At 41.3% G+C, this 22,642-nt stretch overlaps 1 protein-coding gene across 4 annotated transcripts in view; it reads right to left on the bottom strand.

Annotated features, from left to right (window-relative positions):
- The window catches only part of PGAP1 (post-GPI attachment to proteins inositol deacylase 1), a 734,955-nt gene that overhangs the window by 680,274 nt on the left and 32,039 nt on the right, over positions 1–22,642 (bottom strand). For 3 of the 4 annotated variants that reach the window (XM_075830035.1, XM_075830034.1, XM_075830036.1), the window contains exons 2-3: positions 21,083–21,236; positions 6,734–6,909 (exon numbers count right to left, since the gene is read on the bottom strand). The exons of the other annotated variant lie outside the window; for it this stretch is intronic. In XM_075830035.1, the coding sequence (XP_075686150.1) occupies positions 6,734–6,909; positions 21,083–21,236 (330 nt within the window). The remainder of the gene's footprint in view (positions 1–6,733; positions 6,910–21,082; positions 21,237–22,642) is intronic. 4 annotated transcript variants of the gene reach the window in all.

Below are 22,642 nucleotides of genomic sequence, written 5' to 3'. Positions count from 1 at the left end.
CACATATCTAACATATGTCAGTACATTAAAGTTTAAAAATAAAGTAAAAACAAAAGTAATGTTAAATAAAAAAATACACATACACCTTTTTTACAATAAACATTAAAATAAGTCTCAATACATAAAATATACATATTCAGTATTGGCGCAGCCGTAATAACCTGCACAACAATTTTTTTTTAAATCATTTATGAGGTGTACGCTGTAAAAAAATAGAAACTGCTTTCTTACACTTATTGTTCGGGTACAAGGTGCGATGAATTTAACCTCACATTAATAGTAATTAACCCCATCATGTACCTCACACATGAACCCATTATGACTGAGAAACATGATGGAATTAATTACTATTAATGTGAGGCACATTCAAAATTCATCACACCTCGCGCCTCACATCAGAAAATGGAAGAATTTTTTTATTACTGTTGGCAAAGTATCGAAATCGCAATAGTAAATGAAGTATCGGTATCGAAGTCCAAATTCTGGTATCGAGACATCCCTAGTCGTAAGCATTTTGACCCCATAGATGTTTCATAGAATTGATTAGAATTGGGCAGTGAAAACAAAAATCCTTTTTCTTCAATTAGACGTAGCTTTAGCGTAGAATTTTTCATTTTCTCAACAAATAAAGGAAAAAAAGAACCCAACATTTGTAAAGCAATTTCTCCCGAGGACGGTAATTCCCCATAGGTGGTCATAAACTGCTGTTTGGGCACACGGCAGGGCTCAGAAGGAAAGGAGCGCCATTTGGAGTGCAGATTTTGCTGGATAGGTTTCTGGGCGTCTGTGGAAACCCCCCAGAAGTGACCCCATTTTAGAAACTACACGCCTCAATGCATTTACCTAGTGGTGTAGTAAGCATGTTAACCTTGCTGAGGTGTTTTGTAGAAATTAGTGTGCACTCGATGTTGCAGAGTGAAAATGGGATTTTTTTCCATAGATCCGCCAATATGTGGTGCCCAGCTTGTGCCACCATAACAAGACCGCTCTCTAATTATTATGCAGTGTTTCCCGGTTTTAGAAAAACCCAACATGTGGCCCTAATCTTTTGCCTGGACATTCGACCAGGCTCAGGAGTGAAAGAGTACCATGCAAAATTGAGGCCTAATTTGGCGACTTACAAAGAATTGGTTCACAATTGCAGATGCTCAGATGTGAAATAATAAAAAGAAACCCCTGAGAAGTGACCCCATTTGGAAACTATACCCCTCAAGGCATTTATTAAGGGGTGTAGTGAGCTTTTTTCACCCCACAGGTCTTTTCCATAAATGAATGCGCTGCGGATGGTGAAAATTAAAAAATAATAATATTTTTCCCTAGATATGCCATTTCAGTGGCAAATATGTCATGCCCAGCTTATGCCACTGGAGACGCACACCTCAAAAATAGTTAAAAGGATTCTCCCATATATGTGGAAGTAAACTGCTGTTTGGGCACACTGTAGGGTTCAGAGTGGAGGGAGCGCCATTTGGCTTTTGGAGCGTGGATTTTGCTTGGTAGTATGTTTGCGTATTGCTAGTGTTTCCATTTATAATGTGGGGGTACATGTAAGCTGGGCAGAGTACATCAGGGGCATAGTCAGGTGGTATAATATTATGTAAACTACAATCTGATCGATTGCTATGGACAACAGTTCCAACATTTGTCTGTATTGGATATTACACAAAGCGAGATAAAGCAACCAATCCGCTCGCTGCTTTCACGCACATAGCTGCCTCAAAAACCTGTAATCTGATTGGTTATCTCAAAGGGCTCGAACAGCGTCCTCTCGGTCTCGAGAGTAAATGCCTTCCAGAAAAAGTTCAAATATTTGTCAATATAGCTGAAATGCAAAAAGAATGAGACAAAATATTAGTTCTCAAGAATCTGAAGAAGATCACGAGGTGACACTTACTGCAGCTCAAGAACGTCTGGCCAGTACTCGCGCATCAGAAACTTCTACGCAGCGTGAGTCTTGGCTAAGTACACAGGGTGCTCGCATGGCGGCCTTTCGGTCTCTGGAGAGTAACAAGGAACACGAATCTCGACTATCTGCTGACCGAGAGTGCCATGCATCATCACACGAGTCTAAAACTTTCACCGACAGAGAATCTCGCTTGAGTCGTCACAGCGGCCTCTCGAGAGCTTGAAAGTAGTGAAGAACGAGAAGCGCAATTAACCGACGATTGCAAACATCACAAGTATGCCAGAGCTCTCGAAAGCGAAGACCAATATCAACGACTATTGGAATCAGCTAGAGAGCATTATGAACGCACGCGCCAAGATAAGGAAAGTTATTTATTGCCTGAAAGGGAAAGCGTGGATGAAATATGGCAGGCAGAAACAGCAGAAAAACTTCAATCATGCTTAGAGGCTGATCGAATTCGACACTCTCTTAATAGAATGTCTATTTCATCATAAGATTCAGTTGAGTCTCAGGAGTATGGTGCGGCAAACAATGTTGTTCCTTGGGAAAATAAGGAAACAGCAGGTTTTATGTATTCCCTTAGGATTGACTATGCTGAATTCGCTTCCGTAGGTGGTATGGGCGTAATTTGCAATTTTTGCGGTGCTCTCAAATGGAGAAAATAACCAAATGGAATCTGTTGTTCAAGTGGTAAAGCTCACATTGAAAATTTTATGAACCTCCAGAGCTTATAAAACAACTTTTAAATGGTGACCATCCGCATCCAAAACACTTCTTAGACAGTATCCGTTTATATAACAGCGCATTCCAAATGACATCTTTTGGGGCAAAACTAATTACAGAGGCACCATTCATGCCAACCTTCAAGGTGCAAGGCAACGTTTACCATCTCACCGGATCTTTTCTACCACAAGAGCCAAAATTTCTTCAGATTTATTTTGTATCAGATTACAATGAACAAGCCAATATCAGAAATCAGAACATTGTACAACTAAATAGTAACCTTATATCTCCACTTCAAAACATGCTGCAGCAAGTGAATCCATACGCGCAGTTTCAAAGCTGCATTACAGTCTATTCCGCAGGGACAAAGCAAACATTAGAAAATGATCATCAGCGCAGATGGACGTCCTGTTGCTGAACACTGCGCCAGGCATAACAACCCCGTCACAGAAGAAGTTGCAGTGATTTTAGTTGATCACTCACGACAATCGCCTGCAACGCATTTTCGAAACAGAGCTTACGACCCCCTGCAATATCCTTTAATTTATTGCCACGGCGAAGATGGGTACAATTTTGGGTAACAAATTTTCATAAAAATATATCAGCCCAGCAATTTTATTCATGCCTGCTGCAGATAAGGCGTAATAGTATTATCTATTTGCAACGATTTCGAAGATTGTGCAGCCAATTTATTGTGGCCATGTATGCGAAAATAGAGACGGAGCGTTTAGTGTACTTACGCACTAACCAGACACATTTACGCGCTTAAGAATACATGCATCTGCGAGACACCATGCAACAAGATAATAACGTGGAAAACGCAGAGTGATTAGTTATCCTGCCATCCAGTTTTAGTGGTGGCCCACGTTACATGTATGAACGTACACAAGATGCTTTCTGCAACGTCCGAAAATAAGGCCGGCCGGACCTTTTCAGAATGTTCACAACTAATCCGAAGTGGTACAAAATTTCTCAAGAACTTCTCGCAGGACAGGCGTCTTATGATATGACTGATATTTTAGCCAGAGTTTTCCACTTAAAAACTAAAGTTGATGATCGACGTGATCACAAAACAAAAAGTTTTCGGTTCAGCTCTTTGTTTCATGTACAGCATTGAGTGGCAAAAGCGTGGCTTGCCACACGCCGACATTCTCCTGTGGCTTTAAGAAAAAAATTTGTCACTATGCTGTTGACACTGTCATAAGTGCTGAATATCCTGACCAGAACAAGGATCAGATATTGCACGAGATTGTAAAGACGAACATGGTTCATGGGCCATGCGGCGCTTTAAATAGAAACTCTCATTGCATGCAGGAGGGTCATTGCTCTAAAGGATACTCTAGAGCGCTATTAGAGCAAATGATGTCGGGGGACAATGGGTATCCATTGTCTATTCGAAGATAACCCCTACAAGGCGGTTTCACTGCTACAGTCAGGTAACATGGTCAAGAAATTGTTTTGGACAATCGATGGGTTGTACCCTATTCACCGGTATTATCAAGAACATTTCAAACTCACATCAACGTCGAAATATGTAACAGCATCGAAGCCATCAAATATATATGTAAATACGTCAACAAGGGTAGTGACCAGGCCACGTTTGCGTTGAGAAATAATAATGAATACGACGAAGTCACGAGGTTCCAATCTGGCCGATATGTAAGCTCTGAGGCGGTGTGATGCATTTTGAGCTTCCACATTCACGAGAGACATCCACCACTGATGCATCTTAATGTTCACCTTGAAGGCGGGCAACGGGTGTACTTCAACCCTGAAAATGTGGCAGAGCCTTTAGAAAACCCGAGACAAACCACTTTGCTGGCATGCTTTCAACTTTGTGAAATAGATGATTTCGCACAAACACTTAAAATAACGAAGTTCCGTCATATTATACTTATAAGCAGCAAGCTGTTTTCAACCATAGAAGACGTGGAAAAGCTGTGAACGGCGAGCCCGGAATTTTAAAAGAACACGTCATTAGGAGAGTCTATAAGGTGCATCCAAACAACTCGGAACGCTATTACTTACGCTTACTTCTACATACAGTGTGAGAACCTACTTCTTTTGTCGGATTGGGAAAGGTTGACGATATTGAATATGCTACTTACCAGGCTGCTTGCCGAGTGCGTCACTTGCTAGATGGTGATCAGCATTGGGATTGCGCTTTGGCCGAAGGATGCGTCAGCGATAGTCCACATCGCTTGCGTCATTTGTTTGCCATTTAGCTTTTTTTTTGTGGACTTTCGGATGCTGCACAGTTGTGGCAAAAATATCAGGAAAAATTAGTTGAAGACTTTTTCAGGAACGCACAACTAAACAATATCGGCAAACGGGACGACAGGTTGCGTGAAAGTAATATGAATCGATGTTTGCTGGCTATCCAAGACATACTTACATCTATAGGGGGTAATCCTGTCTTTCAACATGATATGACCGCACCAGCTACAGACGGGGAACGCATTAACAGGGAGAACGCAGCGGAAATAAACTATAATCCAGCGGAACTGGACGAAACATTGCAAAACGGTGTCTCGAGTCTGACAGCGGAACAGCGTATGATATTCTATCGCGTGTGTCATAGCGTAGATGGTACTTTGGGAGAAATCCTGTTTTTAGATGCACCCGGTGGGACAGGAAAAACATTTCTCACCAAGGTTATCTTGGCCCAAATACGCATTCAAAGCAAAATTGCTCTTGCGGTCGCTTTATCGGGCATAGCAGCCAAATTGTTGCCCGGACGCAAAACCGCCCATACAAATGTTCAAGATCCCGATTGACTTGAATCTTACAGAAAGCCCAGTGTGTAATGTTTCTAGAAACAGCGACAAAGCAAGGGTTCTACGCGATTGCGGCTTAGGAATATGGGACGAGGGCACTATGGCAAATCATAAAGCCGTAGAAGCAGTAAATAGAACCTTGCGAGATAGACAAAATATACCGGCCCATGGGTGGTATGACAATGCTTTTCTGTGGCGACTTTAGTCAGACTTTGCCAGTCATACCATGAGGAACGAGGGCAGATGAAATTAGAGCCTGCCTAAAGAGCTGAAGTCTGTGGCACAACGTTATACCGATGCATTTAACAATAAATATGCAAGCGCGAACAGGAGGAAACCCAAATGCACAAGAGTTTTTAGATTTATTACTAAAAATTGGTGACAGCACGTATCCGCAAGAAGAAGGGAAAGTTATTTTGCACTGTTCCATCACTGAAAGACCTCATTTCATCTGTGTATGGTGACCCAATGCAAATAACAAATCATGAAAACTCTTGGCTATGCGAAAGAGCTACTTTGACCCCTCGCAACCACCAGGCAGCAGCAATAAACACTGAAATATTGACGTATGTTCACGAGGAAAATGCAGAATATATCTCGATCAACAAAGTCATTGAACAAGAAGACGCTACCAAGTATCAGGTGGAATTTTTTAATTCCATAAGAACACCCGTTCTTCCGTCACACAAAAATGAATTTAAAAGTAGGCATCCCCATAATTCTTCTTAGAAATTTAAGCCCACCAAAACTATGTAACGGCACCCGACTAAAAATCACAAATCTACAACAAAACATGATAGAAGCTGAGATTTTAACAGGATGCAGCGCAGGGCAAAACGCTGCGCATTGCGGGCGTGGACCTCAGTGTCAGATGCTTTGCGCACGGCCAGCTCTATCCCGTGTTACCAACTCCACTAATCTTTATGCACACATCCCTGGTGGTTCTACTGTTAACACAGTTTACAGGGAAGCGTTGTCGTAATGAACCAGACTACTGAAAGAAAACTATTTTTCATTGAATTTGTTGATGTTTTTTTTTTTTTTCCACTTTGTTTTGAGTATGGTCCAAGGCTAGGTGTATATTTAAAAAAAAACAAAAAAAAAACAAAAAAAAAACACGGCATCGGTACGTTTTTCAGTGGTCTGCGCATACGAAGTCATGGGCACAGCTACATAAATCAGGTGGAAAAATATTTGAAAGAAATAAACCCCCATGATATCAAATTCACTGCATCACTACGTTGGTGCTTACTTACAAACCCCCTTGTTTGTTCAGTAGTCCACTATGCGTAGGCTTAATAAAACAGAGATTTGATACAAATCTTACCTTATAAAGGCGTAGTATTGCTTTAATGCAAATATGTACAAATTGGGTTTGCTTTTGTAGACTGCCACCATAAAGTGCAACAAGTTCCTCATTGAAATTGATGCTAAATACATCAAAGTGATCACTATAATCAATGTTCTCTGCTTTTCGAAGAGCAACTGATCCAATAGAACGAACTGAGGAAACAGAACGTATGAAAATGTGGTGAATATAACATTTCTGGGTTGAAGCAGTTTATGGGTAAGTGGTAAACATATTAGTTCATTTAAAATGTAAATCTGCAACAAATTCACTGCAAATCCGTAGTAAGTAAAAATCTGTGGCAAATCCCCTACCTTAAGGGTCAGCAACCTTCGTCACTCCAGCTCTTGTGAAACTACAACTCCTAGCATGCAATGACAGCCAAGGGTCTTATTAATCAAGTCAAAAGCTGTCAGGTGATGCTGGGAATTGTAGTTTCACAACAGCTGGAGTGCCGAAGGTTGCTGACCCCTGCCCTACTTAATAGCAAAAAAACAAAACAAAAAACACATTTTGAAAAAAGAAACAAAGAGAAAGACGAAAGAAAAGATTATTAATACTTACCAGCACCACCAGGAGGGATTCCGCGCCTCGAAAAAAGAACACGAAAGTTTAAATTACCCCTCTTTCTAACCTTCTCCAGTTAATATCTAAGAGACATTATAATATGCATCCCAAGAATTGTTATTATTCTTTTTCAACAAATCTATAGAATAGGGTGGGGGAAAAACCCAGTGCTGCCATGGAGGTTAAAAGGAAAATCAAATTATCGCCAAGTAATAATCATTTTTCCCTATACACCTCCAGGAGAAGGAACATAGATTTTTCTAGGAAGGGGGGCGGTGGACGACGACAAAGGCCTGTAATATGTTACAACCAAAATTTAGATCTTGGTTGGACATTATGTCCAATCTGTAGTGTCTGACAAAGGTGTTTGGACTTTACCACGTCGCGGCCTTACAGGTCTGCTCAATTGAGGCACAAGAACTCCCCGCTAAGGAGGTAGAAACAGCTCTGGTTGAATGAGCTTTAAGAAGCGAGGGAGGAGTCTTCTCCATGAGGTTGTGCGAACGGGAAATAGTTTAATTCATCTTGAGATGGAAATCTTGCTTGCTTTGTGTCCCGTTTTTGCATGGAACTGGATCAATAATTGCACGACATTAGAATGTCTTTGTCCAAATGTAAAAAAAGGCAAGCAAAAAAGACCGGCACTGCTCCGGCTCTTGGAGCACCACAGGGCCCAGCACCATACACGCACACAATCCTTGACAGGTTTCACATCAATTCACAGCAGGTGGTGTTCAGGGGTGTATAAGAAAAAAAAGTTTGGAATGTGATATAGAAGAAAGGCTTCCACGGCATTTATCGTTCAGTAAAATATCCTTCTTTATTGAGGCAAATGAAGCACAGCATTGATGTGGAGCACAAGCCAATTCTTTGTCCTTTCCAGATAGGTCTTCTTATCCAACGTATGAAACGCTTTTTATTTTTAGGGGAGGCACAGAAAGAAGGGATATATCTTGTGGACAATAAAATACGTCTGGAATGAAGGACGGTAAAAGTCTTAGAAAAACTCTTGTCTTCCAGAATATTCAGACAATGTGGACTGAAATAGAAAGATTGTATCTCACAGACATATTCTCGTAGAGTAAGTGCTAGAAGAAATTACATCTTCAAAGTTAAATGAAGAATCTTGAATTAGTTCAAATGGATAATTTAGTCTCAATGGTGAACACTAGCTACTATTGGAGAAGTCATAAGAGTTACTGCTCTAAAAAAAAAATCTCTTTATTTCACAGATGGTCAGCTAGGTTTCTGATCTAAGGTGCAAAAGGCTGCAACATAAAACTTTTAAAGTGCTAGTCTTTAGACCTAAATACAAACCCAATTTAAGAAATTCAAGGATAGTACATATCCTGAGCTAGAATAAGGAATGTTATGAAGAGGTCCGGTTCAGGAAGGTTCTCTATACTTTTGTGGTAAAACTTGGAAGTGACCTTCTTCCTGTTTTTCAATCAGGTATCTATGACCTTCTCTGAAAGGCCATTATCCATCGACAATCTCCTTTCAACATCCAGCTGTAAGATGAGGCAGTCACCTCTGGATGCAGAACTGGACCAGAGAGTAGTAGATATTTTCCGAGGTAGGTGCCAAGGGGCTTCCCTAGACATCTTCAGTAACAACGGGAACCATGACCTCTTGGGCCAATATGTGGCTATTTGAATAATCTATGCTCCATCCTCCAGCACCTTATTTATGACCCTGGGAATGAGAGGAAAGGCATATAGAAGTTTGCCCTTCCATGTCTGAGATGGGAGAATCCAACAGGAGTAGGTGCCCTGATAGGACAGGGAAAAGTATTTTATTAACTTCCTGATTTTGTTGGTTGCAAATATGTCGCTTTCCAGCAGTCCCAATTTTCTTGTGATGTCCTTGAAAACTTGCAGATTCAAACATTCTGCTGGGAATAAAAAGTTTGTCTGCTCAGGTAGTCCGCTACCATGTTCACTGCTCCACTTAGGTGAGCCATTTTATTCTGCCTAGATCAAAATATGTTCCGATACCTGGCAAAGGCAACAGATTATTGTTCCACCTGGTTTCTTCAGGTGTGCTACGGTAGAGATGTCCAAAAATATCTTGATATCTTTGTTTTCATTTGTACTTCTAGGAATATCAGAGCTTTCTAAACAGTGGTTAGTTATGTTAGATTTGAGGAGGCTTTAGAGATATTTCAGAATCACTGAACTATGTTCTGATGTGAGCTCCTCAGCAGGCATCTGTCCTTACTACAACTGGAAGTTTCTGGAACCAGGGTAATACTCTTAAGAGATTCTTCACTTGTTTCCGCCACACTAGAGACTGTTTCACTCAGAAGGGCGTCTTCTTTTTGTGGTTTATGGATTCCTGTCCTTTGTCCCAGCAGGACTGAAGAGTTCTTCAAGAGACTGTCACCACATTATAAGTGCCCTGTCTCCTACATAAGGAGATGGGTGCTGTAATGTAGGTGACGGTAATGCTTTTTATTTAAAAAAAACGATCTTTTTTCACAAAGTTAGGAGCGATTTAAGTTTATGCAAATGAGCTTTCTTAATGCCCAAGTGGGCGTACTTTTACTTTCGACCAAGTGGGCGTTGTACAGAGAAGTGCATGACGCTGACCAATCAGAATCATGCACTCCTCTCCATTCATTTACACTGCACTAGCGATATAGATATATCGCTATGTGCAGCCTCATACACAAGCCCTAACATTACTACAGTGTCCTGATAATGAATACACATGACCATCCAGCCTGGACGTCATGTGTACTCAGAATCCTGACACTTCTGAATCTTTTTTGTGAGATTCCGGCAAGTGAAACCAAATCTCGTTTAGCTCCGTGATCTCGCGAGATTTGGTTTCACTTGCCGGAATCTCACAAAAAAAGATTCAGAAGTGTCAGGATTCTGAGTACACATGACGTCCAGGCTGGATGATCATGTGTATTCATTATCAGGACACTGTAGTAATGCTAGGGTTTGTGTATGAGGCTGCACATAGTGATATAACTATATCGCTAGTGCAGTGTAAATGAATGAAGAGGAGTGCATGATGCCGATTGGTCAGCGTCATGCACTCCTCTGTACAACGCCCACTTGGTCAAAAGTAAAAGTACGCCCACTTGGGCATTAAGAAAGCTCATTAGCATAAACTTAAATCGCTCCTAACTTTGTGAAAAAAGATCGTTTTTTTTTAAATAAAAAGCATTACTGTCACCTACATTACAGCGCCCATCTCCTTATGTAGGAGATAGGGCACTTATAATGTGGTGACAGAGTCTCTTTAAAGGTGCCTGCGCCCATCTGACAACTAGAATGGAATCGGGCCACAGCCACCTTTTCACCCCCCAATATAGGAGGATCATCCACATAGTAGTCCTCTGGTATGTGTGCTTGGCTATCAAGAGTCACCTGATATGCGTTGTTGATGATATCTATCACTTCGTTCCAGTACCTGACTAGTTTTGGGCAATGCCATCATATGTATCAGGATAGCAGTGTTTGTTTTTCATCTATTACACAATGGGTAATCACGTATACAAATTTTGTGGGGGAAAGCAGGTGTTCTATATACCCTATATAGCAAATATGTTTGAAATAATCTATGTGTTTCACCAATCGAGAGATTCGGTATCATCTGTAATAAATCCATCCATTGCTCAGGTTCTATGGGACCTATATCCACCTCCCATTTTCTCAAGTAGGATGGGGTTTTTTTTGTCCATGAATTTGAGCAATAGATGTTTATAAATGACAGCTATCATTCCAGCTGTGGATTTTGCCATACCAATAACGTCAGCAACAACAAATGTATTAATTGTCTCAATTTGGAGTTATTTTCTTCTGAAAGACATGCGTGTCGCAGTTGCAAATATCTGTAGAATTGGGAATGCGGAAGAGCAAACTCCAATTGGAGCTGGTTAAAGGGCTTCACCTCTGAGCCTATCAATAACTGTGTAACATATCGTACCCCTAAATATTCCCAAAATGCAAATAACTCCAAGAAATAGTGTTCTAGAAGCCACGGAGTGTGCCATAAAGAGGTATATTGAGTGCAGCCTTCTAACCCCTGCAGATCTTTCACTTTCCACCATACTTTGTGCATAAGGGAAATAGAAGGATGTAGATTAGAAGTTTGAAACTTTTTTGCTTCCAGCGTTTCGAGCAGTAACAAGTTATTCATATAATGTTTTATCAAAGAGGCACGAATATCATCTAGGTCTTCCAATCCTCAACCTCTGAAATGTTGGATCTGCGACGCCAAAAAATGACAGGTATGGATTGGGAACAGCTAAGCAATCCTCGTTCTTCGCCATCTGTAAATTTTCTAGCTTAATGCTGGAATGACTTTTACGCTATATCAGTGTACTAAATAAAAAAATGATTTTATATAAATAAAAAAAATAATAAAAACCGCTATGGGAGCCAGATTGGGGAGTTATGGAGCAAGTACAAAAGCTGCGGCATCCACACCATTTTGACCAGGTTTACGCTTCCTACTACCGTCAATGGCATTTTACACCAAATGTCTAGTTTCTGTTTGAATTTAAGTATTAGCTGCATTAAATTTAGGTGTTCATATTGTGTTACACAAGTAGATATGCATACATCTAGGTTTTTAAACTTCGACAAGCATACAAGAGGGACATGACGCAAATAGACTGAGACTGGTCTTATTCACTGGCATTAACACCAATTTGTCCCAGTTTATGGAAAGGCCTGAATATTTCCCGTATTGGTCTCTATGGGCTATCACCATAGCCTGTGAAGAGGAGGAATCCCCCAGAAACAACATATCGTCCGAATAGAATGCGATTTTCAAAACATTGTCTTCAAAACAGAGTACATTAAAAAAAAAATCTTTTTACTGGAAAATCAATTCTGTGAGTCTAGTCTCATTTTTCTAAATCTTCCTCAGTGAAAGGATATTTATGATTGAAATTCCTATGGATGATCAGCCTTCTTTCTGTGTCTGTCCACTCTAGTTAATATCTTAATATTCTAGTGAACGGGATAAACTCTTCTTCTTCTTCTAGAGTTCAGACTCTCGAACATTTGATCCTGGACAGACCTGGGCTCCTTGACATCTTCTATCTACATGATGCCACTTATTGCCTTAAAAAGTTGTTACGTATTTTCCGCCAGGAATAATGGATTTACACGATTATCATCAGTTGAATTCTCAGAATTCAGCTCTTCCTCTTCCTGATGGATATCTAAATCCGACAATTCCTTCGGGATTGATCTAGAGGTAAACGGCATAGGAGAGGGTGGACGGGCCTTCTGGGATAATGCTGTAGCCACTTCCTTACATATTTCTAACCAGCTGTAGAAGGGATGGGGTTTCCGCACTCACAACTTTCTCCAAACATATCTGACAATGCTTTCTTATATGTAGCGGGAAGAAATTTCTTGCATATTTCACATTCTTTAATAGGTCAGACTTTGAGCTTCCGTTTTACCTCCTTGAAAAATAAATCCATATTACATTTTTCTAGCAATATACAGAAGACAGAGGACGTGGGTTATAAAAAATGAACCACACTCTTAATGGGCTGGAGGCTCTAGATGGGTCAGCAGACTCTGCATGGGAAATCTCGGCCAAACACATTGTAAGAATTCAGCAGGTAGCAGCACTGATCACAGATTCAACACTATTCAATGGCAAAACCTTCATCTGGTTTCTAAACGGATTTTGACACCAAAAGAAAAAATTAGCCTTTTGTACCTTTAAGGGGCAGGACCACAGCACGCGCTATCCAGTCGCAGAAAGCAGAGAAACTGCTACAACATGCACGGAGGCATTTCCTTGCCCAATGGAAGTCCCTTAGCCCAATCCAGCCATGCCAGAGTCGACCCCCGAGACCAAACGGTTATCCGGTCCGGAAGCCGGGGGCCACCCCGCACAGTAGGACTTACGCCACGGAGGTGGTAAGGAGGCATCTGCCGCTCGGCGCCCAGTTACCTGCCCCAATCTTCCCTGAAAGACACCACTCGCTCGTCCAGGGGAGAGAATGACCAGGGCACCTGTTGAAAATGTGATCCCACACAGACACACACACACACACACGCAGAAAGAAAAAAAAAAAAAAGAAGCGTGATTAACGTGGAAAATTTACTCTGTTAATACTGAAATTTCCCCTGCATACACTTACCCTGCAAAGTTTAAAGTGATATTGTTCATAGGTACAACATAGTGCAAGAATATTTCTCACGGACTGAGTCCGCTCCATACTAAGCAAGTGTCGGCTGTATATTACAGCCAACACTTCACTGCAAAGAGCGAGATCCCACTCGTTTTACCCCTTAGATGCCGTGGTCAATAGCAACTGCACCATCTAAGCCGTTAGAAAGAGGGGGCAAAAAAATTGAATAAGTTAGCAAAAAGTCTTATGTACCAATAAAAACTAAAGCTCGCCCCGTAAAACATAGACCTCACACTGCTCAAATCGACGGAAAAGTAAAAAAAAAGTTATAGGTCTTGAAAACTATATACATTTGGTATTTCCGCAATCATATTGACGCACAGAATAAATTCAACATGCCGTTTTTATTGCATGGTGAACTGCATAAAAACAAAACCCAAAAAACAATGCAGGGATCACAGTTTTCCTCCCCATTCCATCCCAAACCCTAGTTTCCCCGTACATTATATTAAAACAGAAAATAAAATGTTACCACTCAGATAATTCTGAAAATCAGTCCAAAGTACTTTTCGGAGGATACAAACTCGCCCAGCCCGTATGCAATAGATAATCCGCAATCCCACGCATATACACTCTGCTCTCCTGAGTCCTGTAGTTCCACAGAACTAATATCTGTCTCCCGACACGGATTCTCCAGGCAGAACAGGAACCTATATTTTTTTTTATGTAGAATAGCTGTAAAAGGAGTGCAGCAGTTCAATAGCTTGATATAGTGTGAATCTCCACTCATGCACTTCTGCTCACAGCCTGACACTGTGCCTTCCCAGTACATTATATGGTACAATAAATGGTGTCCTAAAAAATTACAACTCGTCCTGCAAAAATCAAGCTTTGGCTCATATGGCTTTATCAGCAGAAAAATTTAAAAAGTTATGGCTTTTGAAAGGTGGGGAGGAAAAAGTGAAAATGAATATATGAAAAATGGCTGCGGCGGGACGGTGTTAACACTGTGTTTTCCATGTACATTTGATGTATACGTAGTGAATGCTCCCGTCACATACGTCAAACGTACCCATACCGACGAAGGACAAAAGAATCCTTTTTGCCTCCGTCAGGCGGCATACGTCAGGTACACCGTTTTTTTGCTGTATAGAATAGAGTAGTCTACTATGTTATTCTATTAAGAGGCAGCCGGTAAAGAAAAAAAAAAAAAAGACATACGTTTGAAAGGATGACACAAAAGCCTATGAGCGATGGATGTTACTGTATGGCATCCGTCACAGACCTCCGTTAAACATAGGTAAGATTCAGAAGGCGAGGAGAAAAAAATTCAAGCTATTCACTTGACTCCGTTCCTGATCCTCTTCAGCCTGGCGCCGATACCCGTAATTACACTGCATTTTTTCTCCTCACCTTCTGACTCTTACCTTGTCCCAGGTACTAAGGATTTAGCACCAAGGGACTGCAGTGGGTTGCAGCCGGCGATCTACAATTCACCACCTCATAATAGTCTCGGAGGAGCGCCGCCATCCCCTCATCTTTTTGCTGTACTAACTCATCCGTTAAACATAGGCCTTCTTTTCTTAAAGCTTTCAAGGTTATAAGTCCAAGTCTGGTTCAGCTTGAACTTCACCATAAGGCTATGTTCACACGGAGTATTTTGGGTGAGGAATATCTGCCTCAAAATTCCGTTTGGAACTTTGAGGCAGATTTTCCTCTCCCTGCACGCCGATTTCCGCGCCGTTTTTTGCCCGTGGCCATTGAGCGCCGCGGGCATAAAACAGCACGGAATACGCTTTCTCTGCCTCCCATTGAAGTCAATGGGAGGTCAGAGGCGGAAGCGCCCAAAGATAGGGCATGTCGCTTCTTTTTCCCGCGAGATCAATGAAATCAATGGGAGGCGTTCTCGGGCCGTTTTTGCCGAGTTTTGCGACGCGGTTTCCGCATCAAAAAACTCGGCAAAATACTCCGTGTAAACATAGCCTAAAGGAGGCTCTTCTCCCAACCTCCCCAGTGAGGATGCTTGGAGTCTATCAGCATGCTGGCACACGGTGGCCCATTGAGGGGAAGCACAAGGGACAGAACAAAGTACCGATGAAAGATTTAACAACAAAGCAAGTAGTGTTGTGCTCCGTGTTATAGACACTGTGTAGTATATTGCTGGGTCAGCCAATACGGGGTAACACTGTCTTTGAAACAGGACGCGTTTCCTCTGATTGGCTGTAGTCTGACGTGGCGATGCAATTGGAGCGCAGCCTCCCTGCGGATACAATTTGTGACGTTGTACGCATATATTGGATAGTAATGGAAATGCTTGGATACCTGGATCACGCTAGACACAGCGGTCTAAGGTAACCACGGACGCCTAATGGAGTTCGACAGGTGAAATCGCACGATATGTGCTGTAGCTCCTGAGGGACGCCGATACAAATTTGTATCTGAAGGTTCTACAGCCCAGCCACTCGGTCATGTGATATGGAAACGTATTTTTCTAATTGAAAGTGAAAACCACCAATAAAAACATAAGACTACTGATATAATAATAATTACTAATAATTATTATGTTAAGGTTATTAATGCAATGATTAGTGGGACACATTTTTTTGCAAACACCTGGGTATTCTAAACATTCTGACATTTGCTCCCATAAAATATTGCTTGAGAAAGGTGTTAAAAAAAAAAGGAGGAGCCTGTTTGTGCTTTAGGAACGAGCAGAAGGAGGAGGTAAAACCATTACGTAATTTGCGATAATTCAAATCAATGATACGTAGGGCTGACACCTGAACCTTTGAGGTACTTGGCTTAAGGCCCTTTAGAAGGCCTGTCTGAAGAAAAGCTAAGATGTTAGGGATATTGGGTTTCATTGGGTCTGGAGTCTGCTCTCCACTCCAGATTAAAATCTTCCATATTTTTAGGAAAATCTTTAATGTTACTTGTTTCTAACTATGTTTTAAGGTATTCATTTGTAACATCTATGGCCAGGGGTCGTCGTTCAGACTTACCCCTTTACGGCCCCGGCCATCTCTCTTCACGGCGTTAGATCCCTCCAGGGAGACCCCAGCACTTACTTCCGGGTCCTCGGACTGATTCCTGCAGGGAGCACACGCCCGCACGGCCTTAAAAGGGCCAGTGCGCGTCCAGCTGTCATCCATCAATTATTAGCCCAAATGGCTGCTGGACTATAAAAAGGGGCTCTGCCCACTGGTTCCTTGCCTGAGTGTTGTTGTATACCTAAGTGTGTCTTTAATGTAGGAATGCTACTAAGTCTGCCATATAGAAGTTTGCGGAGCAGATAAAATTCCAAACGGGAGAGCTCTGAATTGGAAGCGTAGGAGTTCTTGATTTATAAGGATAGCGAATCTGAGAAATTCCTGGAAATCTGTATGGATCAGAACATGATAATACACATCCTTTAGGTCGATTGTGGCCAGGACTGCATTTTTTACAAAGAGGGGAGTAGTCTAGCAAAAAGATTCCATCTTGAACAGTCTGTATCTTATGAACTTGTTCAGTGGCTTCAGGTTTACGATGGTGCGATATGTTGCATCTGGCTTTCTGACAAGTAAAAGACTTGAATAATGTCTCCTCATTTCTTCTTGTTTGGGAACTGGAGTAATTACATTCATCTGAAGAAGTTTCAAGACTAATTCCCCTAGTTTTTTCTGAAGACCTGGCGATGATTGTATTGTACTCACAAATTTTGTAGGAGGGTAAGAAAGAAATTCTATTTTGTATCCCTTCTGGATTGTGTTCAACACCCAAGGATTGTAAGTTATTTTGCGCGGATCCTGGATAAATTCTGAGATTCTGACTTGGCGTCATTGCTTATCCTGGGAACCTCTTCCGGAATTAAAGAGGTTACTGCCGCTTCCTCCTTTTGGGTAGCTCCATCTACCCATCTTTCCTTTATCCCTGAAATTCTCTTGGTTTCTACGGGGACAAGAGGATTCCTTCTTTTTAAATAGTTTGCCCTCAGGGAGAGAACTTTGTCTGAGGTTTTTTTCTAATATTTTTTTCTAAGGCTGGTCCAAATACCTTCAAAGGGAACGCCACATAATTTTGATTTGGAGACATTATCTCCTGACCACATTTTTAGTCACAAAGCCCATCTAGCAGAATTGTTGAGGGCTCCCAATTTCACTGCCACCCTAACAGACTCAGCTTAAGCATCCGGCCGTTGCCATGAAGGCCGTTGCCATTTTCAGTAAGGGGAATAGAGGCTAAGATCTGATCTCTTGGGGTTTTGACGTTTAGATGCTCTTCTAGTTGGTCAAGCCATATACACATGGATCCATCGACACAAGATGTAGAAGTGTTTGTCTTTAATAAAGTGGACGTTGTTTCCCATGAACATCCATTGTGTCTTTTAGTTATGATGAATCTTCAAAAGGTAGCTTGGTCTTCTTTGCAACTTTAGCTACCTGCGCATCAATCTTAGGGACTTCTTCCCAATCCTGAACATCTTGAGTACTAAATGGGAAGAGTTTCCTAAATTCACCAGGGATGGATAATTTTTTCTGGTTCTTCCCATTCATTTTTAATGACTGGCAAACATTTCATCCTGCACAGATCTCTTTTTCCGGACCTCTTCAATATTCATTGTATTCCTTATGGCTCTTAAAAGAGTTTCCATGTGCCCAGAAGAAAAGTAATATTTCCTGTCATCCTCAGATGGAGTAGCGAAAGTGTTGACTTTGCTAGAATCCTCTGAATCTGAATGATGGTAATAATCAGATTTTGAATCTGAGGAGACTACATATTTCTGTTTCTTAGTTTTAGATCCGGATGGTTTTTCCGCTATGGGTGCAGGGCGATAGTGCAGACAATGAATTCTGGATTTCTTCTTGTACCATGTGTATTATTTTCTGAACTAAGGATGGTTTTTCGTCCTCCATAATTTTGAAAGTACTTGTCTAGCATAAACATTTTGTGTGCGTAGCAGATCATTTTGTTGAAAGAATAATGCAAGTGCTTCCCTGACATCTCTTCTGTGAGGGGTCTTTGCCTGCCTCATAAATAAGGCAGAGGAAGGTATATAAATAAGTGCCCCCACATACACAGAATACTCACTGGGCTGGGAGTAGTGCTGGACCCTGCTAACTAAGTTTCAGGCATACTGAATACCAGGAACAGCAAACAGGGAAAGACACAAAAACGTCCATTACCTTAAAGTGGACATCAGATACATGGATACTGTTTGAATTTGGAGTGAGAAGCGCGACTTCCGGTTTTTGCGCCGCTTGAGCGTGAGTCCCGGAGTCCTACGTCATTCTTTAGACATCACTTCCGCTGGAAGTCGTGGGCCACGTGGGGGGGGACCTGGGTAGGGAGAACTCCCGGAGGAGACTGCACCCGTGCTCTGAGAAGACTGCTAGCTTAACCCCTTACAGGAGCGCAGGAGAACAATCAGATGAGAACCCGCTCTGGAGAAAGAGTCCTCCGGCACACACATCAGGAGGAAGGTCGATCGACCTTCCGTCTGCCTCGTTTCATGGTGGAAAGGAGGAGATTGCATCAGCCCCCTCACCTCTCTCATGATAGCCCCAGGGTAGTGACAGGAAAATACTGGTGAAGGCGGGATGGGGAGGGGCTTTTAACATCACTTGTGTTAGGACAAATAGGCAACACCTGTGGTGCTGTCATGGGGTGAGGGGGGGGGGGGATGGTGCGATTTTCCCCTGAAAACACGTTTTTGCTGCAACCTGTGAACTCATAAGAACACAAGCAAATGGGTGAGGTGGAGAAAGAGATAGACCCCTTTAGGAAGGTGATGGGATTAGCAGCAGACATGGAAGAGGGGAAAATAGCCTTGGGGATCAGACTGCTGGACAATAAACACTGGCACATAAACACAGGGGCTGGAGGGGTAATAAAAGAGGAGTCAATGAAGAGAGGGGATTGATGGCATAGGGAAATGACCACAGGCGATCTAACTACCTCCAGCGCTACCTCCTGTGTGGACTGACCTGGGCGCCTTAGTTCCTAGCGGCCTTCTTATTTGCAGGTGTCACACGTGCGGGAGTGCCGGTGCCTCCTAGTGGTGCCACACAGGCTCACACAGAGCCTTATTGGTTCAATGTACAGGTGCCTGACTGGAAGCTGCCCGGCAGTTATGTGCTGGCAGTACAGTACAATAGTTCAAAGAAGTACATAAAGAGGTTCTGGAGAACCTCCCATTTTCTTAACCCTTTCCCGCCGCAGCCATTTTTCGGATTTTCACTTTTCTATTTCCTCCCCATCTTCCAAATACCATAACTTTTTTATTTTTCAATCAATATTGCCGTATGAGGGCTTGTTTTTTGCAGGACGAGTTGTAGATTTTCACAGACCATTTTTGTACCATATAATGTAGTGGGAAACGAGAAAAAATAATTATGTGTGGAAATATATGTGGAGTGGAATAGTAGAAAAAAAACAGATTCCTCAATCTTTTGGGTGGTTTTGTTTTTACGGCGTTCACCGTGCGGTAAAAACTGCATGCTAACTTTATTCTGCGGGTCAATACGATTACAGCGATCACAAATTTATATAGTTTTTGTTATGTTTTACTACTTTTACAAAGAAAAAACTGATTGTTAAAAATGCAATTTTAGTTTTGTCACCATATTCTGAGAGCCATAACTTTTTTATTTTTCCGTCGATTTAGCGGTATGAGGGCTTATTTTTTACGGGGCGAGCTGTAGTTCATATTGGTACCATTTTGGGGGTACATTTTGATCACTTTTTATTTCATTTTTTGTGGGAGATGAAGTGACCATAAAACAGAAATTCTGATATTTTTTATGGTGTTCACCGTGCGGACTAAATAATTATATAATGTAATAGTTCAGACTTTTACGGATGCGTCGTTACCAGTTGTTAGCTTTCTATTTTTTTTGCATTGGGTTTGCGGAGAAATTGGGAAAAGGCCAATTTTTTGAACTTAAGGTTTTCTTTAATAAAAAAAATAAAAAAAAATTGATTTTACTGTTTTTTACTTGTCGCCCTAGGGGACTTTAACCAGCGTTCATTCGATTGCTTGCACAATATACTGCAATACTAATACTCGGGGCACCAGTTAAGACAGGGCTTGACGGAGGGCTGATTCTTGGAGTTCTGTTGTACGGTTGGAAGCACTCCCCAGCTCTTACACTGTCCGTAGTAGTGACACACCCCCTTGGCAGTTTGGCAAAGTACAAGACTGATCTCTCTCAAGAGCTGAAGAGATGAGAGCGCGCATGCGCGCTCTCCTCTCCACAGCTCTGTGCGTAGCAGTGACACGCCCCCTTGCCTGTTCGGGTGAAAAGGATGCAATTGCACACTCTCTCTCATGCTGTGGCACTGTCCATATCTGATTGGACAGTGGCACAGCCATAGTAACACGCCCCCTTGACAGTACACACCCCGTAAATTAACTAAATGCAGTTTATCCCATTGATTTCAATGCACAGATGTTTTTAGGCAGTCAGCTTTTATTTTATCAGGCGTTTTTCGAGGCGTAAACGTACCGAAATACACCTGAAAATACTACGTGTGAACATACCCTAATAGTAAAACATACCTGACCATATAAAATGCTGCCCTTAAAGACAGACCCACTTTAAATGCTACATTTTTCACTTAGCTTTATTTGTAGAAATGTAATAATATAACATTTCACATACCCTGCTTGTAACTGCCAGCATTCCCAGGAAGAAATAAAACTGGAATTCCAGTTAAGGAAAGATTTTTGTTTTCCTCCATGTAAACACCCTCACCATACAGATGTAATTCATATGATGGATAAAGCATGGACACCTTTTTTGGAAGTTCTATTTTCTAAAAGAAGAAAAAAACAAAAACAAAACAATGGTTTAAGAAGCATTCAAGCCTATATAGTGCAACATAGGCTGCTATTAACCCCTTCCCGACATTCGTCATAAGTATACGTCATGGAAAGCCAGTGCTTCCCACAATTTGTTGTATACTTAACCCCTTAATGACCGGGCATGTTTGTACCTTAATGACCAAGCCAGATTTGTCAAATCTGGTATGTCTGACTTTATCAGAGAATAACTCTGTGAAAGTTTTGAATATCCAAGTAATTCTGACATTGTTTTTTCGTCACGTTGTACTTTATTTTAGTGGTAAAAGTAGACTGATACGATTTGCGGAAATTAATAAAAAAATAGAAAAATGGAAGAAATTTTGTCAAAAATACCATTTTCCCCTATTTTTAACTGCAGTATGTCACATATGTACACACATACTGTAAAAAAATATATAATTAAATATATATTTCTATCTCTTTACTCTATTTTGGCAGCACTTTTGAAAAAATAAAATAAATTTTCAGCAATTTAGAGGACTTACAAATTGAATAATAATTTTATACATTTTGAAGTACATTTTGCTTTCCTGCACCAAGCCAGGTTTTCAGAGGCTCATAGGTCTGAGTGATGGAAACCCCCACAAATGACCACATTTAGAAAACTAGACCCCTTAAGGTATTTACCTAAGGGTATAGTAAGTATTTTGACCCCACAGTTTTTTGCTAAATTTAATACATAGCAGGTGAAAAAAAAAAATAATTTCACTTTTTTCATAAAAGTATTAGTTTGAAGACCGATTTCTTTGTAAAGCGAACATGAAAATGAAGAAACACATCCCAAAATCTATCACCCTCTTTCTCCTGTTTTCAAAAATACCCACATTGTGGCCCTAATGCGTTGTTTGGACACACGGCAGGGCCCCAAAGGAAGGGTGCACCCGGAGGCTTTCAGGACTCATATTTTGCTTGAAAATGTTTTAGGCCCCACTGTACATTTGGAGAAGCTTTGAGCTGCCAGAACGATAGAAACTCCCCATAAACGACCCCATTTCGAAAACTAGACCCCTTAAGGTATTTTTCTAGGGGTATAGTGAGCATTTACACCCCTCGGGTCTTTTGCAGAGTTTATTGGAATTAGGGCGCGAAAATTAATATCAACATTTTTTCCACTAAAATGTTGCATTTTCTCATTTTCACAAGGGATAAAAGAGGAAAAAAACAACGATTTTTTATAAAGCAATTTCTCCCGAGTACGGAAATACCCCACATGTGGTCAAAAGTTTTCATTAGAAATGAATTAACCCTTTCAGGACTGATCCATTTTTTGCTTTCATATTTTAGATTTTCACTCCCCGCTTTCCAAGAGCCATAACTTTTTTATTTTTCCATCAATAGAGTGGTGTGAGGGCTTATT

Source organism: Rhinoderma darwinii, chromosome 6 (assembly GCF_050947455.1).
Source record: "Rhinoderma darwinii isolate aRhiDar2 chromosome 6, aRhiDar2.hap1, whole genome shotgun sequence".
Lineage (NCBI taxonomy): Eukaryota > Metazoa > Chordata > Amphibia > Anura > Rhinodermatidae > Rhinoderma > Rhinoderma darwinii.
This window is presented reverse-complemented; position numbering and strand designations above follow the sequence as displayed.